At 37.6% G+C, this 20,792-nt stretch overlaps 1 protein-coding gene across 2 annotated transcripts; it reads left to right on the top strand.

Annotated features, from left to right (window-relative positions):
* Nucleotides 1-6,714: 6,714 nt before the first annotated feature.
* Nucleotides 6,715-18,557, top strand: DUSP19 (dual specificity phosphatase 19). 2 transcript variants are annotated; one of them, XM_006083028.3, is made up of 4 exons: nt 6,715-7,126; nt 11,088-11,134; nt 13,068-13,220; nt 16,121-18,557. In XM_006083028.3, the coding sequence occupies exons 1-4, from the start codon at nt 6,901-6,903 to the stop codon at nt 16,358-16,360; spliced, it is 666 nt and encodes a 221-aa protein (XP_006083090.1). In that variant the 5' UTR covers nt 6,715-6,900; the 3' UTR covers nt 16,361-18,557. The 2 variants fall into 2 exon arrangements, with proteins under 2 accessions (XP_006083090.1, XP_023600066.1); XM_023744298.1 differs by having other exon boundaries at nt 6,740-7,126; nt 13,186-13,220; nt 16,121-16,307.
* The last annotated feature ends 2,235 nt before the right edge of the window (nt 18,558-20,792 follow it).

Here is a 20,792-nt window from a genome sequence, read left to right as displayed (position 1 = left end):
GTAAAATAATAATAAAATTCCATGCAGTGCTGATCTTTGATGGTGGTAGAACTTGAAACCTCTAGACATTTTTAAAGTAATACTATATCGCCCTGACCGGTTTGGCTCAGTGGATAGAGCGTCGGCCTGAGGACTCAAGGGTCCCGGGTTCGATTCCAGTCAAGGGCATGTACCTTGGTTGCGGGCACATCCCCAGTGGGGAGTGTGCAGGAGGCAGCTGATCAATGTTTCTAACTCCCTATTCCTCTCCCTTCCTCTCTGTAAAAAATCAATAAAATATATTTTTAAAAATAAAAATAAAATAAAGTAATACTGTACAGTGATATAAAAAAACGCTTTAAAAAAAACATTGTAAAGTAGTCTGAATCAAGCTTAAAGACCAATAACATACTTGACCTTGAAAAATAAATGACAAGAACATCTTAGACATCACTGCTCTTTAAAGTAGAAATATAAAAATAAGAAAGTAAAAAAGAAAACAAATCTAGAGTATATCACAAAAAAAGTTCTTGAGTTATTTTTCCCAAAGTATCTATATATATAAAAGGCTAATATGCAAAGTGTCTCCTCAGGAGTTCAACCAAGAGACCAGGAGTTCGATCGCTCGCTATGACGTGCACTGACTAGCAGGGGTTGGCGCAGAACAAAGGAAGGCCCTGACCAGCAGCAGGAAGGCCCCAATTGGCCCTGATCGCCGGCCAGACCTAGGGACCCTACCCATGCACAAATTTTGTGCACTGGGCCTCTAGTTCAATAATATTGGGCATAGTTATTTGGCTAGTCTTTCTCCCCCTTCCTCTTTCAGTCTAGCTAGCTAGGTAATTTCTTTTTCTTTATTTTGTTTCCTTTCCTTTCTTTGCCTTTTCCTTTCCTTCAATAAATAAACATTTTAAGTTGCTTAAATTCCCAAAAGACTGGCCACTTTCAGATGATCACGAAGGTATATATTCTGATAAAGTTAATTTGGTTTTACTTATTTTACTTTTTTTGTTCACTTTTCAATAGTGGACTTTTTCAGTTTTTCAAACAAGAGGAGAAAGTATACTGTGTAAATTTTATTCCCTACATGTACTTTCTTTACAGCTAAGAAGTTTCCCCAAATATGTTTTTTTTTTCTATGCTTTTGCTCATACTGTTTTTCTTATTCTCTGATTTATTTTTTCTTGGTTGATTTTCCCCACTCCCAAATGGAATTGTAAGCTCTTGGAAATCAGAATCTATTTTTAGTTATTATTAAATTGTATTAATTCTGAAATGCATTTTTCAATATGATTAACTTCCTTGAAGTCAAGATGCATCTTATAATCAATGATGTCTTAAACATTGTAATAGTTTAATTGGCAGTATTTCTTCTTTCTTGGTGGTACATAAAATAATGGTATGCCTTATATTCTTAAATTCCATAAAATACCATTCTGAGGGGCATCGTTGCAGCCTTTAATCGAGTATGAAGCTCACTGTAGATACTCCATAAGTGCTTGTTGGTTGATTTATTTCCTAGTTATATGGTTTTGAACCACAGAAGTGACTGCAATAAAGGTAACCCACCTATCTAGCACGTTACTAATTTAAGAAAATAAAACAAAAATGATTTGCTTTTTCAGAGAAGGTAGAAAAGATGAAAAAAGAATTAGACAAATATATGGAACCTACTTATTTTAAAAAATGTATATTATAAAGGATAGAACTCAAAATTTCTGAATTATGTCCTAAGCTATTTTTCTCCAGGTTTTGAAAAGATCTCACTTGTTTTGGGTCATGTGAGATCCTTAAATATCACTTACAGACATGCAAATAATTAATATTTGAAAGGAAATATAGAAAGTTTCTGCTTCTGTTTTTTTTTACTTTTTTATTATTCCCATAACCATGCATATATAAACAAAAAATGTTGTATAATCAAAACTTTTCAGTAACAAATTCATATGAGGCATTGTATTCATAAATTTGCATTCACATTTGCTTTAATTGAACTAATTTTTTGAAAATGTCTTTAAAACGTTCACACAGCAGCAGTACTATAATCATGAGAGAAGTTTGGTTTTTTCTGTATTCATTTCAGGCTGTGTCTGCATATTTTCAGTGAGGTACAGAATTGAGACTGTTAACTCAAGCCAAAATTTTTAATGTAAAGTGTATGTTTGGTTATTTATGTTTTTACCCATATAAGTCATATCTGAATTAATGAAGATTACTCTCTCCTATGATGATTTTATTATATAAGATGTCAGAATGTGTATCATAATGGGATAAAAGTAAGCATTGGGATCCAACTAACCTGAGGTTCAATCCAGGACCCACTGTTTACTAGCTTTTGCATTTCAATCAGTTAATCTCAAAGTGGGATTTTTGCGAGGATTAGAAGTGGCACTTGGAAAATGACTAGCATAGCACTTGGCATAGACACTCTAAATCTGTTAGAAAAATGTGTGGGGGTGGTGGCATGGGAACATATTCCTGGCTGTATTCACTTCACTTCCCATTTTCCCCAGATCTAGGGTCCCTTAGGCCTTGTAAGGATGTGCCCCCTCTTTCAGGACAACCCTTTATCAATAATGTCCCAGCATAAGCAATGCTTCCTCCACGGATGGAATGCTGCCTGCTCCCTCTGGCCTGGGTCTCATAACTTTAGCCTCTTCTTTCTTCTCTATCAGGACTCCAGGCCTGAGAGTGGTGCTTCTCCCAGTCCCTCTGCATCCAGGCAAGCTATGTGCAAAGAAGTTCTGCCCTTAAAGGGCTTTTTGGAAAAGCATACAAGTCAACTTGATCCAATATTTAGCACTTGTTCTACTTCACTATGTGTAATGAGCGATGTGACTTAGGCAAATCAGTTTACTTCTCTGGACCTTGGTTCCTCTTCTGTAAAATGAAGAGTTGAGTTGGATAGAATCAATGAATAGAATCAGTGTATTAGTGCCTGATGCTACTGCAGGCATGTTAGTATTACCAGCAAGGACTGCAGTGATCAATATGCAACCTCTTCTATAGAGTGATGTGGTACTAAAAGCATGGGCTTTTGAGTAAGAGGAACTCTGTTCAACTATCCTTATAAGTAGAATCTAACAAACAAATGCAAAGTCTGTGACCAAATGCTAGGTCCTTAAGTTTCAAATAAAATGTCCTTCTCTTCAAAAATGTAGAGGATATTACCTCCTTCATGGGGTTGTCATGAGGATTGAATCCGATAGTGTTTGTATAATGCTGGGACCTCGAATCAGTTCTTACTGGGGAGGTTCAGTTTTCATCTTACTCAACACTATCAGCAGCATATGACACAGCTGATCACACTGTCCTCCTTGAAACACTTTCTTTATTTGTACTCTTAGACCTCTCTTTCCTATCTCCTGGACTTCTTCTTAGTCTTCTTTGCTGAATCCTCCTCATCTTCCTCACCCCTGAATGAGGGCACACACTGGGCTTCTCTATCAACCTTCAGAACTAGATCATCTCATTCAGACTCATGGTTTTAAATGGCAGCTTTAAGCTGATTACGACAAAATTTTTATCTCCAGCAGAGATCTCTACTATGAAGTCCAGTTTCATATGTGCAGCTGCCCATTTGGCATCTCCTTTTGGTTGAATAATAGGCATATTAAACTCAACATGTCCCAAACTGAACTTTTCATCTCCACATCATCCCTTTCTTGGTAAATGACAAATCTACTCTTTAGTTGCTTAGGCCAAAAAACTTTGGAATTATCCTAATCTCCCTCATCAGTCTACTAATAAATCCTATTGTCTTGGTTCTCATGTATCTGGAATATGATTACCCGTTACCTCCCCTCTGCTGCCTTTCTAGCTCAAGTCACTGTCATTTTCCATCTTGGCCATTGTAGTACCTTTTAACAAATCTCTCTGCTTCCATTTTACCCCATCTCCTCACAGCAGCCAAAAAGATCTTTCTGCAGCATAAGCATAGTATCATGTCACTTGTCATTGATTGGGTTTCCCTGAAAGCAGACTGAAGTAGAATTTAGCATGTAGAACTATTTTAAGGAGTGTCCTTGGGATCAATATATGTGGAAAAGAGGAGAGGGTCTGGATTGGTCAAACGGAGAATTCAGGAGGTTATACGGGCCCAATGACAGGCTTGGCCAACCACATGTTGGACTTTAGAACTAGAATGGTGTGGAGAGTGGCTACAGTGTTCAGACAAGATCAAGCCTTGGACTAAATTGTGGCAAAGCCACATACAAGTCCCAGCTTGGAGGGCAAAGCCCTCCCAGCACAATTATAGTCAAACTGCTGTGGTTGTAAGCTTTACCTTATAGTCGGACCCTGCAGGCCTAGGTAGCTAAGGGATGTGGGCTGCTGGGGTGGGGTGGGGGAGTGTGCAGCAAGTGCTGCCAAAACAAGGCTTGATAGAGTTCAGAGAATGGCAACGGGAAAGAAGCAGATTTGAAACTGGCAAGAACATTGTAAACATCTTGCCCTTGTTTTGCTTTGTGATCTGAGTATAAAATAAAGCTTCGTCTTACAGGCTGTGTCACTGTTTCCTCATCCAGGCACAGTGATCCACCTGGTCCCAACTGTATTCTCTTGTCTGTTTTCTTTAATCCTTCACCTCCCCTCCTCAGGTTCATTCCTAGCTGTGCTGGACGAGGTTCAGAATGGCCCTTCAGAGCTGCTTCAAGTTGGGCTAAGATGGCCAGGCCTTTATGCTCCCTCATCAATCATTCATGCATGTGGCCTCTCCTGCGAAGGGCACAACCTCATGCAAGGCATCCCTCTGCGAGCCAAAAGCACTCCCAGACAACAGGGAGTATCTGGGTGGTACAACACAGGATCCATGACTCCTCTACCCATTTCCTTCCAGTTGTTTCCCAACTCACTCAGAATAAACCCAAAGTCTTTATCATTTCTCTCTGACCTCATCTCCTACCACCCTTCCCTTCACTCACCCCCACAAGCCACATTAGGGACCTGGAAGTTTCTTGAACTTCCCCTTCTCCTACCTCTCACCAGTATACTCCTATCTCCAACACTTGCTATTTCTTCCGTCTGCAAAGTTCTTCCCCACAGATATCTACAGGGCTGGCTCCTTCACTTTATTCAGGTATCTGCTCAAAATTTGTTTCATCAGAGGGGTCTTCTTCTCACTAACCCGTAGCAAATAGCACACTGCCCTTTCGGTCTGTTCCCTTATTTCACAGTTTTCTTTTTAGCACTAAATCAGCACTTAAATCATGACTTAATGTGGATGCGCGCGCACACACACACACACACACACACACACAACACACTCACCGTCTGTCCATCAACCACCTCCACTTGGATATAAACTCCACAAAAGACAATATTTTGTTTTTATTCACTGCCATATCCCCAGTGACTATAACAGTGCCTGGCATTTAGTATGTGCTCAATAAGTATTTGTTAACTACAATTATTTTGGGAGCAGAACAGTATTCCACAGTAAATAAGAGCTAAGGCATTGGACTGAAACAAACTTAGGCATTATTTGTGGTTATAAACTTATGAGCAGAGTAATGTAGGATATGTTATTTGCTCGCTCTGCATCTGAATTTTTTCTCAGTTGTAAAGTGTAGATGATTATAATAGTAAATACATAATAGGCTTGTGTGAGATGTAATGGAATGATGTATATAAAGCATCATTAAACACCAGATGGATAACACTGACAATCTAAAAATTACTTATAAGCGCAATGTCTAGCTCAATAGTTGGTCATCATTTTTTTCATTTATGATAAACATATAGAATGATTTGTGGTTAGAGTTGTTTTTTATGAACCTGTGATTGTTTAAATTATGCAAATAAATTGTTCATCATTTTAGCGTGTGCCCTGTAGATAGCCTGGGCTGATTGATATATCATTCTTTTCAATTGGGAGAAATTTGTTTTATTTTATTTTTACATTAGAGCGTTTCAACCCAACAAAAATTTTCATGTGTGGTGTTGGAGAATGTTTTCATTCAGTCCAATGTGGGGAAAGGAAAATTCCAAAGGAATCTTGTGATTTCTTTTGCAGAAAAAAAAATCATCCTTTTGCAACCAGAATCATCATTCTATAATTGTTTTTGTAAATGTGGATGTATGCAAGCTTGAATTTCTGCAACTCTGTGGAAGGACTTGCTGCAATGCTTCTTACAGTGTGTGTATATATTTACTGCATAAAAGGCTCTTCGGCAGTTTTACTGATGGTGAAAATGTAGGAGGGAAGTCAGAAAATACATGTTTAAGCTCTTGTCAATCTGCATACAGAAACAATTTAAAAACTTTAAATAAAAATATCTTCGCAGATTTAAATTGTTATTTCACGAATAATTTTTAATGTAGTAAACGTTCTTCTGGGCAGTAACAGCAACAAGAGGAAGGATGAAGGGCAGAGAGTGAGAAATAACTTTGAATGTCTGCAGAAGCCCCCCCCCCCCCCCCCCCCCATTAGCCTAAAAGCAGGGAGGTTTGCACTATAAAGCGGGCGCAATACCCAGGTCACCCCTATCATTCACTACAAGTGACACCCGCCCACCTAGATCGAAAATCACTGCTTTTAGAGAGCTCGAAACACCAGCCCTCTCTCCAATGAAGTCTTATATTTTGCCATTCTGCGTGACTAACAACGCTAGCTTTAAACAGCGGCAGTAAGAGAACACTAGCGGATTCCTTGAACCGACGAGGAAAAACGCAGGCTGTCAGTTGACACGGGCATCCAATCGGCGCCCGCTTCTCAAAGGCCAATCACAGTTTGTCTTACATCGAGGCGCCGGGGAGCAAGGAGCCGGAAGTGTCAGTCTCCCGGGTGATGCTGCCGTGGTCACCTGCAGGGCTGTGCACTCCCGGGGCTGCATTCATACCTGAGCTCTAAGGGACAAGCAGTTCAGCCCTTTCTGTGCTGGCTGGGTTTGCTTGTATTTGTTCCTAGTCACCGCTCATGTAATGCACTCCCTGAACCAGGAAATTAAAGCATTCTCCCGGAATAATCTCAGGAAGCAATGCACCAGGGTGACAACGCTAACTGGAAAGAAAATTATAGAAACGTGGAAAGACGCCAGAATTCATGTTGTGGAAGAAGTAGAGCCGAGCAGTGGGGGTGGTTGTGGTTATGTGCAGGATCTTAGCTTGGACCTGCAAGTTGGCGTTATTAAGCCATGGTTGCTCCTGGGTGAGTATATCGATTTGTCATTGAGTCCTTTGATCATATTATCTTATCATTATTTACCTTAATATATTGATAGTTTGTATTATCAGCTGTCCTGCCGAAAAAGTTAAAAGGTTTCCTTTTTTGGACACGGGACTTCCCTCAGCTAGCTAGAGGAGTTTCTGCCCCCATAGAAAGTATAGATTCTAGTAGCACATAGCACCTGGTATTTGAATTTTAGGAAAAACTTTCTTCCTGTTTTTCTAACTCTGGAGAATAACACATTAATGTAGAGGGGGGGGAGTATTATTATAAAAGGATATAGTTTTTAAAAATCAAATGAAAAAAATGCTTTTATTAGGAAAAACTTCAAGTTTGAATTTAAAGTTATCGAATAGTACTTGAAATAGTCGAGTGCTTGCTTGCCTGTTCTGCGGTTACAAACCATGAGGAAGGCATGCTTCCTGTGACCACATCTGTCCATGGTGGCTGTTTATAGAATGTGAAGGAAAAGGTGGACTTTATTTTATAGCTATGAGTCTGATGATTTTATGACTTTTTGCATTATGGAAAATACTGATTTTTCTATACAAACATTAGTCCACAAATAACAAACGAAGCACAGTTATAAATGTATAAACTTGTTAGCTTGGCAAGAATATGGTACAGTAGTCTTAATAAAATAGTCAACAATTTTTTCAGGTTTGAATTCTTTTTCATTTATGAATAGAGAAATTAAGAATTGGAAAGATTAATAATTTGTCAATATTTATGCAGCCAAGCCATTGTTGAATGAAAGCACTGGACTGGGAGTCAGAAATAGCCAGATACACACAGCATCTCACTCCTTTTAAAAACTCTGAAGTAGTGATCATCAGCTCCATTTTACAGATGGGATCTGGATTTCAGATCAGTTAAGTAACTTGCACAAGGTTAAAACACTAGTATTTAATAGCTGGACATCAAGCTCAAGTCTGATTGACTCCTGCTCTCTGTGAACATATAGACTGCCTCAGGGAGTCCAGGTTTTCAGCCCTGCTGTGCCTCTAACTTAACTAGATGAACTAGTGCAAGTCATTTATCCTCTCTGGTCCCCCTAAAAGCCATCTGTAAAGCTGAAGTAACAGTGTCTGCTTATCTCATAGGGTTGTTCTGAGGTTGTTGTAAAAGGGCTTTTGTGTTGTACGTGTATCTGTTTGTGTGTGGAAGATTTTTGAAACAAACCAATTGCAGTATATATATGAGATGTGATTGGTTGTGTATTGTATGAATTGTTACATGAGCTATCTTTAAATTCACCAAATAAATATCTCCAACTAGTTTGTGCAGCAGTGAAAAATTAAGTGGGTTTATCTAGCTAGTCTGGAAACTTCACCCAGGACTTGCACACCTAGGAAAGGATATATATCCAGGCACATTTTTCAGTTATTTGGCTTCCATTGTAGTAATAATGGTTTAACATTATTGGAGAATTTTAAATTTTGCTTATTATTACTTTTTTATCTAGACGTATCCAAAGGGAGCTGATCAAGGTAGTGTTCTCATAATGGCATTGGGATTCTTCCCAGGATCCTGGGAGAGTTCTGGAGGGGCTTGTGAAACTGGTACCTTATATGGTCCCCTCTCTGGACCAGGAAATGGGATCTTTTCATCAGGCACAACCTCCTGTCTTCTGAGAGGAAGCGGGACCTTTTCCTGCTTAGTTACAAGTGCCTCATTCCTGAGGGACCTTGGACGGTTACATCTAAAGTTCTTCCACATGAATGATGCAGGGGTTGTTTCTGACCAGACTAGGTTTCTTTCTGGAGATGGGGGTTGTTTCTAGGTTGCCTCCAACAGCTTCTTTCACCTCTACAAAACTACACAACTCCAACCCAGCACTACCTGCCAATTAACTTTTGTTTTTGGTGGAGAATAAAGACAATGTAGAGCTAAATATAATGCATATATTTGTATAAAATATAATCTGTCTTTCTAAAATATAAGTTTAAAATATATTCTGTCTTTTAAAAATATAACCTGTCTTTTTCAGTTAGTTCATAAATTCAAACAAGCTTCTACCTTTCAAAAATCTCACATAGGCCCTTGAACTATCTGACAGGTTGCTAAAAGATGTTAGTGAGAATTTTTGTCCTAGGCTTTGCAGATTATATTTTTACAACTTTTTAAAGGACTTTTCTTCAATTAAACTTCATTTGTAAAAGTCGAAAATTTTGTCCTAGCTGGTGTGGCTCAGTTAGTCAGTTCCCGATCAGGGCATATGCCCAGGTTTCAGGCTCGATCCCCAGTGAGGGGCATGCAGGAGGCAGCCAATCAATGATTCTCTCTCATCATTGATGTTTCTCTCTCACCCACATTCACTTTCTCTCTGAAATCAATAAAAAAATATATTTTTTAAAAGGATACTAAATTTGTATCAACATACTCATATTCTGGAAGTCACTTTAAAAATATGGCAGACAACTCTGAAATATAATAGACCTGTTCCTTTTGGGGTGTGTGTGTGTGTGTGTGTGTGTGTGTGTGTGTAATGGAAATGATCAAAGTATCCAGCTTTGATAAATATAATAATGACAGTTTAGGGTGAAAATACGAAAGAATGTCTAGTCCATGTTTCTTTCTTTTTTTTTTTGTAAGGACTTGTCAAAGTAGAATTATTATTTAAAAAATGAATACATGTTAAACCATCATATTTCAATTAATTTTTTTGATCCCATTTCCCCCCCTCTGGAGATGGTAAGGACTTCTGATAGAGAGCTGAGAATTTTTTAAATTATGAACTATTTCAAATGCACAGAAAATTTCAGACAATACTATAACAGGCAATTGTGTATCCACCATTCAGCTTTAACAAATGTTAATATTTTGATAGGCTAACTTTTAAGCAAAATAAAGCTCAGTGAGGAGCCTGTGAGCTTTGTATTACCAAGAGAATATTGACCAACCAGCCCACTTACTGGCCTTTCCGCTACCTAAAACCATGTCATAGAAGCTGGCAGATTTCCCCATTAGGTAAGGTAAGAAAAACATTGTTTATGGAAATAAAACCTAATTCAGGAAAGTAAATACTTGAATAATAAATATCCTATTTTTTCATTGTATATATTTTTTCACTTAATTTTAATGAGTTATTCACTTGTAAGAATTTGCTTATTAACTAGAGTCCTTTTCCAAGTGTGGGAAATCTGGAAAGCAACTTTGACAGGAAGAAACTGTAAAAGGGTACAGTGCTAGCGGTGCACAGAATGTGGGTGGCATTCTATAGACCAGCAGTGCTTGCTTTAATCTACTGGGTGTTCCCAAACCAGCTGGTAGTAAGTCTTTTTAAAGATATTCTTTTTTTAAATTTCTAAACAAATATTTTTTTGTAAAAAATACAAATGAGCTGAAAGAAGAAAAAAAATCACCTGTAACCCCACTTTTAACATTTTGTTCTATATACAGCCTGTCCCATTTTAAGCGTACACATTTTTTGTTATTACAAAAATGGATGATGGTATATTATAACCTGCTTTTATTACCTAATATCCTGGGAATATATTTCCATGCCCTATCTAATATCTGTTTATATTTCACTACACAATTGAACCATCTTTTATTTAACCCAATCCCTATTATTGGATTTTTTTTTTAAATCTAGATTAAAAACAGCCTATTATTGGTTTTTTGCTTTATTTTTGTGGTATCACAAACAATACTATGATGAACATCCTGATAGCTGATCTTTGTAACATCCAGAACTTTTAGGACAAATTCCTAGAAGTGGGAAATCACAGTCCAAGCGTAGACACAGATGAATATTTTTATAGCTGTCACCAAATTGTCTTTCAGAAAGTTGGAATGAGGTCCTCCCAAGTTGTTGTTTTTAAAATAAATAAATAAATAAATACATAAATAAATAAATAACAGAATTGTTGCAAAAATTGGATAAAAAGTCAGGATGATTATGTTCATGTTCAAGGTGATATGACTTTATTTCTTATAGGATCACAAGATGCTGCTCATGACCTGGATACACTGAAAAAGCACAAGGTAAAAAAATATATATCTATGTTTACTGAGGATAATAATACAAAGCAGAGGTGTGAAGAGCTATAGGAGAACAAAGTGTTATGGGACCAGAAGGAATAGATTACTGAACTTGCAGTCCCCTTGCCCTGAACTAAGTATGGCCTACTCTGTCATAAGGTCTCAGTTGAAAAGTAATACCTTCAGAAAGGCCTACCCTGACTCATGTTGCCGCTTCCCAACTCGCCGCATTGCCTCCTTTGAATTCTTTCAGAGAATGTATTCTCATCTCAAAATCTTCTTTTAAGAGCAAGGGTCTTACTCCTTGCTCATTTCTGTATCTCCTGAACCTAAAAAGGGGCCTAGCACTCATTTACTTCATGGGTGAGAGGCAGGGTTGCATTCTTTTCGATACTCCCTGCCTCTCCCAAATCACTTTGTTCCACCCTCCAGTAAAAATCGTTGCTCTTGCCTGGCCGGTGTTGCTCAGTGGTTGAGCATCCACCTATGAACCAGGAGGTCATGGTTGGATTCTTGGTCAGAGCACGTGCCTGGGTTTCAGGTTCGATTTCCCAGTAGGGGGCTTGAAGGAGGCAGCTGATCAATGATTCTCATCATTGATGTTTCTACCTCTCCCTCTCCTTTCCTCTCTGAAACTAAGATGCAGCCTGACTGGTGTGGCTCAGTGGTTGAGTGTCGACCTATGAACCAGGAAGTCATGGTTTGATTCCGAGTCAAGGCACATGCCTGGGTTTTGGGCTTGATCCCCAGTAGGGGGTATGGAGGAGGCAGCTAATCAATGATTCTCATCATTGATATTTCTACCTCTCTCTTCCTCTCCCTTCCTCTCTGAAATCAATAAAAAGATTTTCTTATTTTATTTTTAAATATTTTTTTAAAAAACTAAGACATACGCTAAGAAATAATAAATACAATGACAAGCATGCTATGACAAGAAACTGACTCATTTGGACTTTCCATGGCTCCTTCCATATGCTTGGCGGGCTCTAGGAAAGGGGCTTGAGTGCATATATGGAGTAGGAGGTTGCTTATGTGAACCATCTGAAAGAAAATCTGTCATAGCCATCCCATGTTTCACCCACACTAATTCATCAGAGCCTTTGGGTTTGATATTTTTTTAAAGCTCACCAGGTGATTCTAATGTGCATCCACACTGGAGAACCATGTACTTACGAAGAGGAAATAATTATCAAAAGGGAAGTTTGTGCTGCTGACACACGTCTCTTAAGTTTTTTATATGGACATCCATTGACTTATTAAACAAACATTTTAAGTACTTTCTGTGCCAAGGTCACTGCTCATTCACAATGCTTACTTATAATAGTGAGTAAGCGCCCTTGCCAGTTTGGCTTACTGGGTAGAGCGTCGTCCACAGGATGGAAGGATGCTGCGTTTGGTTCCGGTCAAGGGCACATGCCTGGGTTGTGGGCTCAATCCCTAGCGGGGGGCTTGCAGGAGGCAGCCGATCAATGATTCTCTCTCATCATTGATGTTTCTCTCTCCCTTCCTCTCTGAAATCAATAAAAATATATTTGGGGGTGGAGGTGGCCAGGGAGAGGACAATGGGGGAAATAGGAGACTCATGTAATACTTTAAACAATAAAGAATTTAAACTTAAAGAAATAATAATAATAGTGAGTAAGCTACACATGCTCCCTACCCTGGTGGAGTTTCTAATACAGTGAAGGAGACAGACAATGTCTAAGAGGTAAGGGTTATAATGGGAAAAGTAGAGAGTGCTATGAAAATATATAGAAATAGCACCTCGATGAGGGATGAAGCATCAGATCAGGCTTTCTTGAGGAAATATTACTTAAGTATGCTTCATGGTTAAATTGTGTATTCTTGTTACAATCTCAACATCCCAGCCTCTTTTTAATTAACCTACTTCATGAGAATTTTTTAAAATCATCCTTTTTTTTTTTTCCTCTTTAAGGTGACTCATATTCTCAATGTTGCATATGGAGTTGAAAATGCTTTCCTCAGTGACTTTATATATAAGAGCATTTCTATACTGGATCTGCCCGAAACCAATATCCTGTCTTATTTTCCAGAATGTTTTGAATTTATTGAACAAGCAAAAATGAAGGTAAGTTTGGTTTTGATCCAAAGTTCTTCAGAAGCAGGAATTTTAAAATATGGGTCCATTACTTAGTTTTTATTCTTTTTGTAGTGAATATGTAAAGAACCATTATGAAACAACATGAATTCCTACAACTATTTAGTTCTCTAATTGCTCTTTTCTCAATGATATATTCATTTTCAAAATTAATTTCTCCTCTTCCTATGCCCGTGTATATATGTACTTAGATTTCCTCTGACAGTTTAATAACCCACCTGCCACTGATCAATTTGTAAGCTACTCAAGTGGACTGTAGGATAGAGGTAGCTCTAGTCCTGTTAATGTATTTATGAAAATTAATATGCATTTATTTTTGTGGCCACAGTAGGGATTGTGAATCTGTGCATTTTAACAATAGAATTTTAGGGTGCTCTAAGGACTGAATGGGTATTGCTTTTCTGAGATTGTATGAAAATGCTGATAAGAAGCTGTTCATTGGGTCTCTGGCTATAGAAGACCAACTGATGGTATAATACTTTGATCTTGGTACTGGATCCAAGTCAACATGCTGACAGGCCGGGCTGCTGCTTTGGCTGTTACCCATAATTCGACTGAAATGACATCATTTTTAATCAGCATGTAATTCTTACAAACTTTATGTGAGATGAGTAGATGGGGATGTAGAAGCACTTACAGAGAAAAGCTAACTCTCCAGGAACACCTGATTATTAATGACAGTTAACATTAGACTCCAGTTTAATTGAATTTTGTCTAATGATCTCCTTTCTGCCTTTTCCATCCCTTTTTCCCTCCTCTCCCTTTCCGTCTCTCTCTCAAATCAATAAAAACATGTTTTTAAAAAAGAAGTTCATTTGAAAGTTTTTATCAGATATTACACTATGATTATCTTCAGTCTCATCAAAATGAACTATTGTACAAAGTGAGAAAAGTTTCATATGTGTATAGTGAATATTTGTGCTTTGCTTTTCTTGTACAAAAAGTTAATATCCGGAAATGACTCAAATATATATACATACTAGAGGCCTGGTGCACGAAATTCATGCACTGGAGGGCGGGTCCCTCAGCCCGGCCTGTGCCCTCTCACAGTCCAGGAGCCCTTGGGGAGCAGGCCTAAGTGGTCAGTTGGACATCCTTAGTGCTGCCACACAGGTGGGAGAAGCTCCCGCCACTGCCGCTGCACTCACCAGCCTGTGAGCTCAGCTTTTGGCCGAGCAGTGCTCCCCCTGTGGGAGCGCACTGACCACCAGGGGGTGGCTCCTGCATTGAGCGTCTGCCCCCTGGTGTCAGTGCGCATCATAGTGACCAGTCGTTCCACCATTCAGTCAATTTGCATATTAGCCTTTTATTATTTAGGATAAGAAAACAATTGAAATTGTCTTTTTGATATGAGGATTTTCAAAATATTAACTAATTTTGTTGTGGATCACATGGATTTCTTGAAATGAGATGCACTTGCAAATTTGTTACAACAGATCTAGGCAAGGAATTTTGCAACGGATTTATGAATCTGAGAAAAATGCCTTGCAAAAGTAAAATAAGTCAATGAACTATAAACATAGTATTGCTAATATATGCTTTGGGTAGAGAGTTTTTAGTTCTAAGTTGTTTTTTTCCCCCTTCCTCTGTTTCAATCTTTTACCACAAGAAGAATCAGGAAATTAAGTAACTAAAATGTCTAGTTCTGTAGTGTGTCCCACAGTTCACTACATTTCATTCAGAACATTAACTTTTTAAAAGCCTGAAACAAGCCAACCTGTATCAGTGGTGTTCCATCAGATCTATCACATTCATTATTAATGCAATATTACCCCCATCAGCATTGGTCTTACACTGTGTCTCTTTTCACTTACAAAGTATCATTTTCAAGCTACTTGAAACGTTATTCATTTATTGACCTCATGCTGGTGTCTAGTTACCTTTTCTACTTCACATTGTCATGCGCTATTTGTGTCATTTTACTACATCATAAGTTTAGCTTATTTTTTTTAATTTTTAATATTTTCCATTACCATTTATCCCCCCTATATCCTCCTACACCTCAACCCCCCCAATCACCAGACTGCTGTCCAACTTCCCTCCAGAATATATCTAAAGGTAGAAAATTGTTTTCCTTGCTGATCATTTTACACAGAGATTTCCAAACTAATGCCACTATCTTTATGGGAACACTCTGTGTACATGGAATAAATCAGGCTTTCTGTTTAGTTTATGGTTATGTTTTCTTCATTAAGCTTGTATGTGTACTTTACTGGGTTATTTCAGTTTAACAAAGGATACTGTTTCAGAATTCCAAAGACCTCATCAAAGCACTTCAATCCTAGCAGTTGGAAAGAGGAGGTGTTGGTTGATCGATTGATTAGTTTTTCCATTCTTTCCTTACAATGAATTGTATTTTGATAATTGAATAAATTGATAGGATGAATATCTATATATATAAAAGGCTAAGTGACTAGCCGACTGGCCAACTGGCCGGTAGGTATGATGCGCATTGACCACCAGGGGGCAGACGCTCAACACAGGAACTTTGCAGAGTGCCCTCTTGCACTCCGGGACCCATTGGGGGATGTTGGACTGCGAGTTTTGGCCCGATCCCCGCAGGCCAGGCCAAGGGACCCCACCTGCCAGAGGGACCCCACTCACTCCGCAGATGCCCTTCAAGCCCCAGCGCCACCACAGGTGCAGCCGGCGGGGGAGGGACTGGGGGAGGTTGGCTCCAGGGTGTGTCTGGCCTGTCTCACCCAGTCCTGCCCCGCCGGCCGCCTTCTAATTAATTTCCTTTCAATGTGCACGAATAGGTGCACCGGGCCTCTGGTTTTTTATAATTTTTAATAGTATAAGAATGTACTATTGATTTAATAACCTTTCTTAAATTAATAATGAAGAGTTTTGTTTGATTTTTATTGCAGGATGGAGTGGTTCTAGTCCATTGCAATGCAGGGGTTTCCAGGGCAGCTGCAATTGTGATAGGCTTCCTGATGAATTCTGAAGAAATCTCATTTGCCACTGCTTTTTCTTTGGTGAAAAATGCAAGGCCTTCCATATGTCCAAATGCTGGCTTCATGGAACAGCTCCGTACATATCAAGAGGGCAAAGAAAGCAATAAGTCTGACAAAATACAGGAATTAGAAGGAGACAACAGTTCATGAGTTACATTCTAGCAGATGATGGACAACTAGTTTCTGAATTGGCTTCTATAACCACCTTTCCCCTTTTTGTAGACTAATAAAAACTTCCTTTTCTCTTGCCTTTTTTTTTTTTTAGTGAAAATGAAGGTCAATTGATTGTCCTGAGATAGCATATAAATAATTTTAAAAATTATATCATGTTTTCTTTGGTATTATAATGTGTGATTAAATGCTTCTTTGATTTGCTAAGGGAGAATAACAATGTATTACCAATAATTGATTTCTGTAGAAGAAAAAATGCTTAAATTTAAAAATCTGTGTTAGAGCATGGAAAGGTTAAATCAGTGATTAAGACTTTTCTATTCCAGCAACTGTATCCAGGAAGGAAAAAACTTGAAATGCTACTTGACTTACCATTTCAGAAGGAGATAAATTTCTTCATAAATAATTTAAGATTAAAAACCAATATTGTGCCCTAGCTGGTTTGGCTCAGTAGATAGAGCATCGGCCTGCAGACTGAAGGGTTCCAGGTTTGATTCCAGTTAAGGGCACATGCCCGGGTTGCCGGCTCGATCCCCAGTAGGGGGCGTGCAGGAGGCAGCCAATCAGTGATTCTCTCTCACCATTGATTTTTCTATCTCTTCCTTCTTCTCTGAAATCAATAAAAATATATATATTAAAAAAACAACAATCAATACTGTAAACCTTCCAAAAGAAGTAACCAAAATGTGAAGGTTTACACAATATTTACATAGTGGTTACAGTATTCACAAAATTTTTATGTCCTTTTGTACCCACTTTTTATTTTGATTTTTAAAATTATATACCCTGCATTTATTTATAAGTTTTTGTGTAGATTTTTTCTCTTACATTATTGTGAGCTTATGGTTCTTTAATTAGGTGATCTAGTCTCTTGCATTGTGTGTTTTTCATCTTGGGTCCCTAGCATTCTGTTTTTTGGGTCCCAGGCATAATTTTTTTATCTTCTTAGATCTGTGGAAAAACATTTTGTACTGAAAGTTTGTTTTTTAGTTGTCATTTGTTCAATGATCTGTTTTCTAGTTCAATATTCTACTAGATAACATATTTAAAGGAAACAAGGATTATGGCTTTATAAGAAATTTTAAATATATTGTTAGAAAGCCTAAAATTATTTATAATGTTACCTCTGGCCAGAGGCTTTGAATGGTTTGTTTTTTAAAAATAAAGTCTCCATATTGGCAAGGCTGACCTCCACATTATAAATTTGCTTAAAGATATTCTTTGACTTATTCAAAATAAAATGTACTTAAAATTAATATAATTATAAAATGATTTATTCAATAGCTTTCAAGCAACCTTCCATGACTTAGAAAATATCATAGCCATTAAGATTTTATTAAGAAAGTCGGATCTTCTTAAATACATATTCTAGAGAGCTAGTATACTGCCATATGTAAGTTGGAAAGTGCTCATTGAGCCCAGCTGTGCATTTGAGAAAGTAGGCCTTCCTGTGCTGCCAGGAGCAAACAGGCGTGATAAATGCAAATTATGTCTCGAGATTGCTTATAGCTTGATAAGATGCTATCACGTGCAAAACTATGAACTCTGCTTCTGTTGAGAAGCAGTGTAAATGTCATCAACCTACTGTGAGCTGTCTGAAGCCAACCAAGGCAGACAGAATCCTCTTAAATATGAGACTGATGTTGTCCCTGTAGTCAGTATTGCTGAGGGTTTGCAGGGTGAACCTTTTCCATTCACATGAAACCATTTATTTAAACACATTTTCTTTTGCTAGGTGCTATTTAGTTTTCAGCCATTAAATGTTGTAACCTGAAGCCTGAATAGAACTGGTTCATAATGGGTAGTGTATTACTTATGTCTGTATTTTGTGTGCTTAGCTGTTGCCTGTAGTGATCTGGTTATGGTGTAAGCGCATATCTTCTGTATCATCTACAGAAGTGCTTTGAGCATCTGTTTTATTTTATCTTAAATGATAGCAGTTTGCTATATCTAAAATAGATCAACAAATGTAACTCACTCTTTTAAATTAGGGGTACTATGGAAGGCAATGATGGGAAATATGTATATAGTATGTTTATTGTGTTTTCCATGGATATGTCACTCTGTCACACCTGATTATTTATAAAAAGGAATGTTATCATTATAATTCTTTATCTCATGTATTATACATTTAAAAATATATACCAAATATAGATCTGTTTTGAAGGAAAGGGAATAATATTTTAAGGAGTTTTAACCTCTATTTTAAAATAGAATTTTCTACCATTTTTAAAGGAAAGAGGAAATGAAAGTATCATTTGTTTTTAAACATTGGAAAGAAATAATAGAGCCTTCCTAGCAACTTGAGAAAGATGAGCAGAAAAAATGGTACTGGGATATATGATAAAATTCTATTTATTTGAAGTTAATATTTTTTGAATGTTTTGCTGACTTTGTGCTTTAATATAAGTTTGTGATGTCATATAGTTTGAACTGAAAACCACTAAATATTTAAATTTTTGGAAAACTGAAGAAATCTTTTTCTTAAGTTCCTTTGGACAAAATTTAGACCATTATATTAACTTAAAGATTTCAGAGGATATGGAGTATAGTATTTGAAAATTGTTATTGCAGCCTGGCCTGTGTGGCTCAGTGGTTGAGCATGGACCCATGAACCAGGAGGTCATGGTTGGATTCCGGTCAGGACTCATGCCTGGGTTGCGGGCTTGGTCCCCAGTGCAGGAGGCAGCCAATCAATGATTCTCTCTCATTGATGTTTCTCTCTCTCTCTCCCTTCCTCTCTCTGAAAGCAACATATTTTAAAAAGTTGATTTTTCTGCCCAAAGGATCCTGAACATATTTAGTTACTCAGTAGTTATTTAAGAATTTAAACCAGAAGATTTTAAAGTTTTATATTCTTGCAATACATACAATGGCATTTGCAGTTAACAAATTTGTGGTTGTTTCCATTGATATACTTTTAAAGTAACGTAAACTTTTCTATTTCAAGTGAAGCTTGACTTATTTTGTAGCTGTATTTATAATGTACTCTTTATTGTTTCCAAGTATTGAAATACTTTAATAAAATAATAAATTGTATTATTTCCCCTTAATACCTTTATTTCTTTGAGGTTATTTGTTTTAAAAGATTTAACAACTGTTGTCAAATTCTGGGTTCAAATATCTGTTGACAGGATACAAAATTATACACTTTGCAATTTAAATGTTTAAGTTCTATAAAGATTTATTTGCTCCAGCCACTTTAAGAAATGAAAAGCTAAAGTAAGATATTATAATTGGCATTACAGTGGATAAATTGGCATTGAAAATACAATAGGACATCCTAGTATTTTAAGTCAGGAGAAGATGCTGAATTATTCTCAAGTTAAACTACTTGAAAATTCTAACCATGACATCATTGAGATAAGTGAGACATCATCCAGCACCCGCCTACCACTTCACACATCATTACTCCTCTGACATACTCATTGCCCACTGCTTTCTCCCTCGCTCTCCCTGTTTTAACCAAACTGGCCTCTTGGCTGTGCATTCCTTGAAAATGCATAATCAAGGTTCCACTTCATTATCTGCTGTTACCTCTACCTGGGACACTTTCCCCCAGAAACATCAAGTGTTACCTTCTTGGTAAAGCCTTCTCTAATCACCTTGTTTAAAATTGTTCCCATCTCTAACATTTTTATCCAGCTTTCTTGTTTTATATATGGCATAGCTCTAATTATCACCAAAATTCTATATACTTATTTTATTGTTTTCCTCATCAAAACTTGGGCTCCCATGAGGATTTTGGTATAGATAAACATCATTTACTGTGGTGTATTCCATAGTAGGCATTCAAAAAATTGCTTATTAGAAGGGAGGGAGGATGAAAGAAAAAAAATTGATGCATTCCTCCCCAGGTTATATAAGTTTTGATGTTACTTTTTCACTTTCAATGGGTAATAAGAACCATTTAATTGAGTAAAAGATAACAGGCAAATCAGCAGCTAAACTGATGCTTCTTTTGGTATTTGGCTGCCCCTTCTCTGCCAGTTGTTTACTGTAATGAAATGATTAGGAAAAAACATGTTTCCAAATGTAATATTTATTTTAATTTATAAAGACATAGCTTTGGTCATTATTTATAGAGATCAGATAATGCAAATTACAATTAGTGGATTTGTATATTTTGGACATTCCTACCCTCCTGCCTCAGTCTGTTTGGGCTGTTATAATGGAATACCACAGACTGGGTGACTTATAAACAACAGAAATTTATTTCTCAGAGTCTGGAGGCTGGGAAGTCCAACATCAAGGCACCAGCAGATTTGGTGTCTGGCGAGAGCTGGCTTCCTGGTTCACATACGTAGTCTTGTTGCTGTGTCCTCACATAGCTGAGGGGGTGCCCCGCCCAGGGATCGAACCCACAACCTTCTTGGTGCATGAGACTGCCGGAAGCCGGTCCATCCTTGCT

This window comes from Myotis lucifugus, unplaced genomic scaffold, assembly GCF_000147115.1.
Source record: "Myotis lucifugus unplaced genomic scaffold, Myoluc2.0 scaffold_5, whole genome shotgun sequence".
NCBI classification, from domain to species: Eukaryota; Metazoa; Chordata; class Mammalia; order Chiroptera; family Vespertilionidae; genus Myotis; species Myotis lucifugus.
This window is presented reverse-complemented; position numbering and strand designations above follow the sequence as displayed.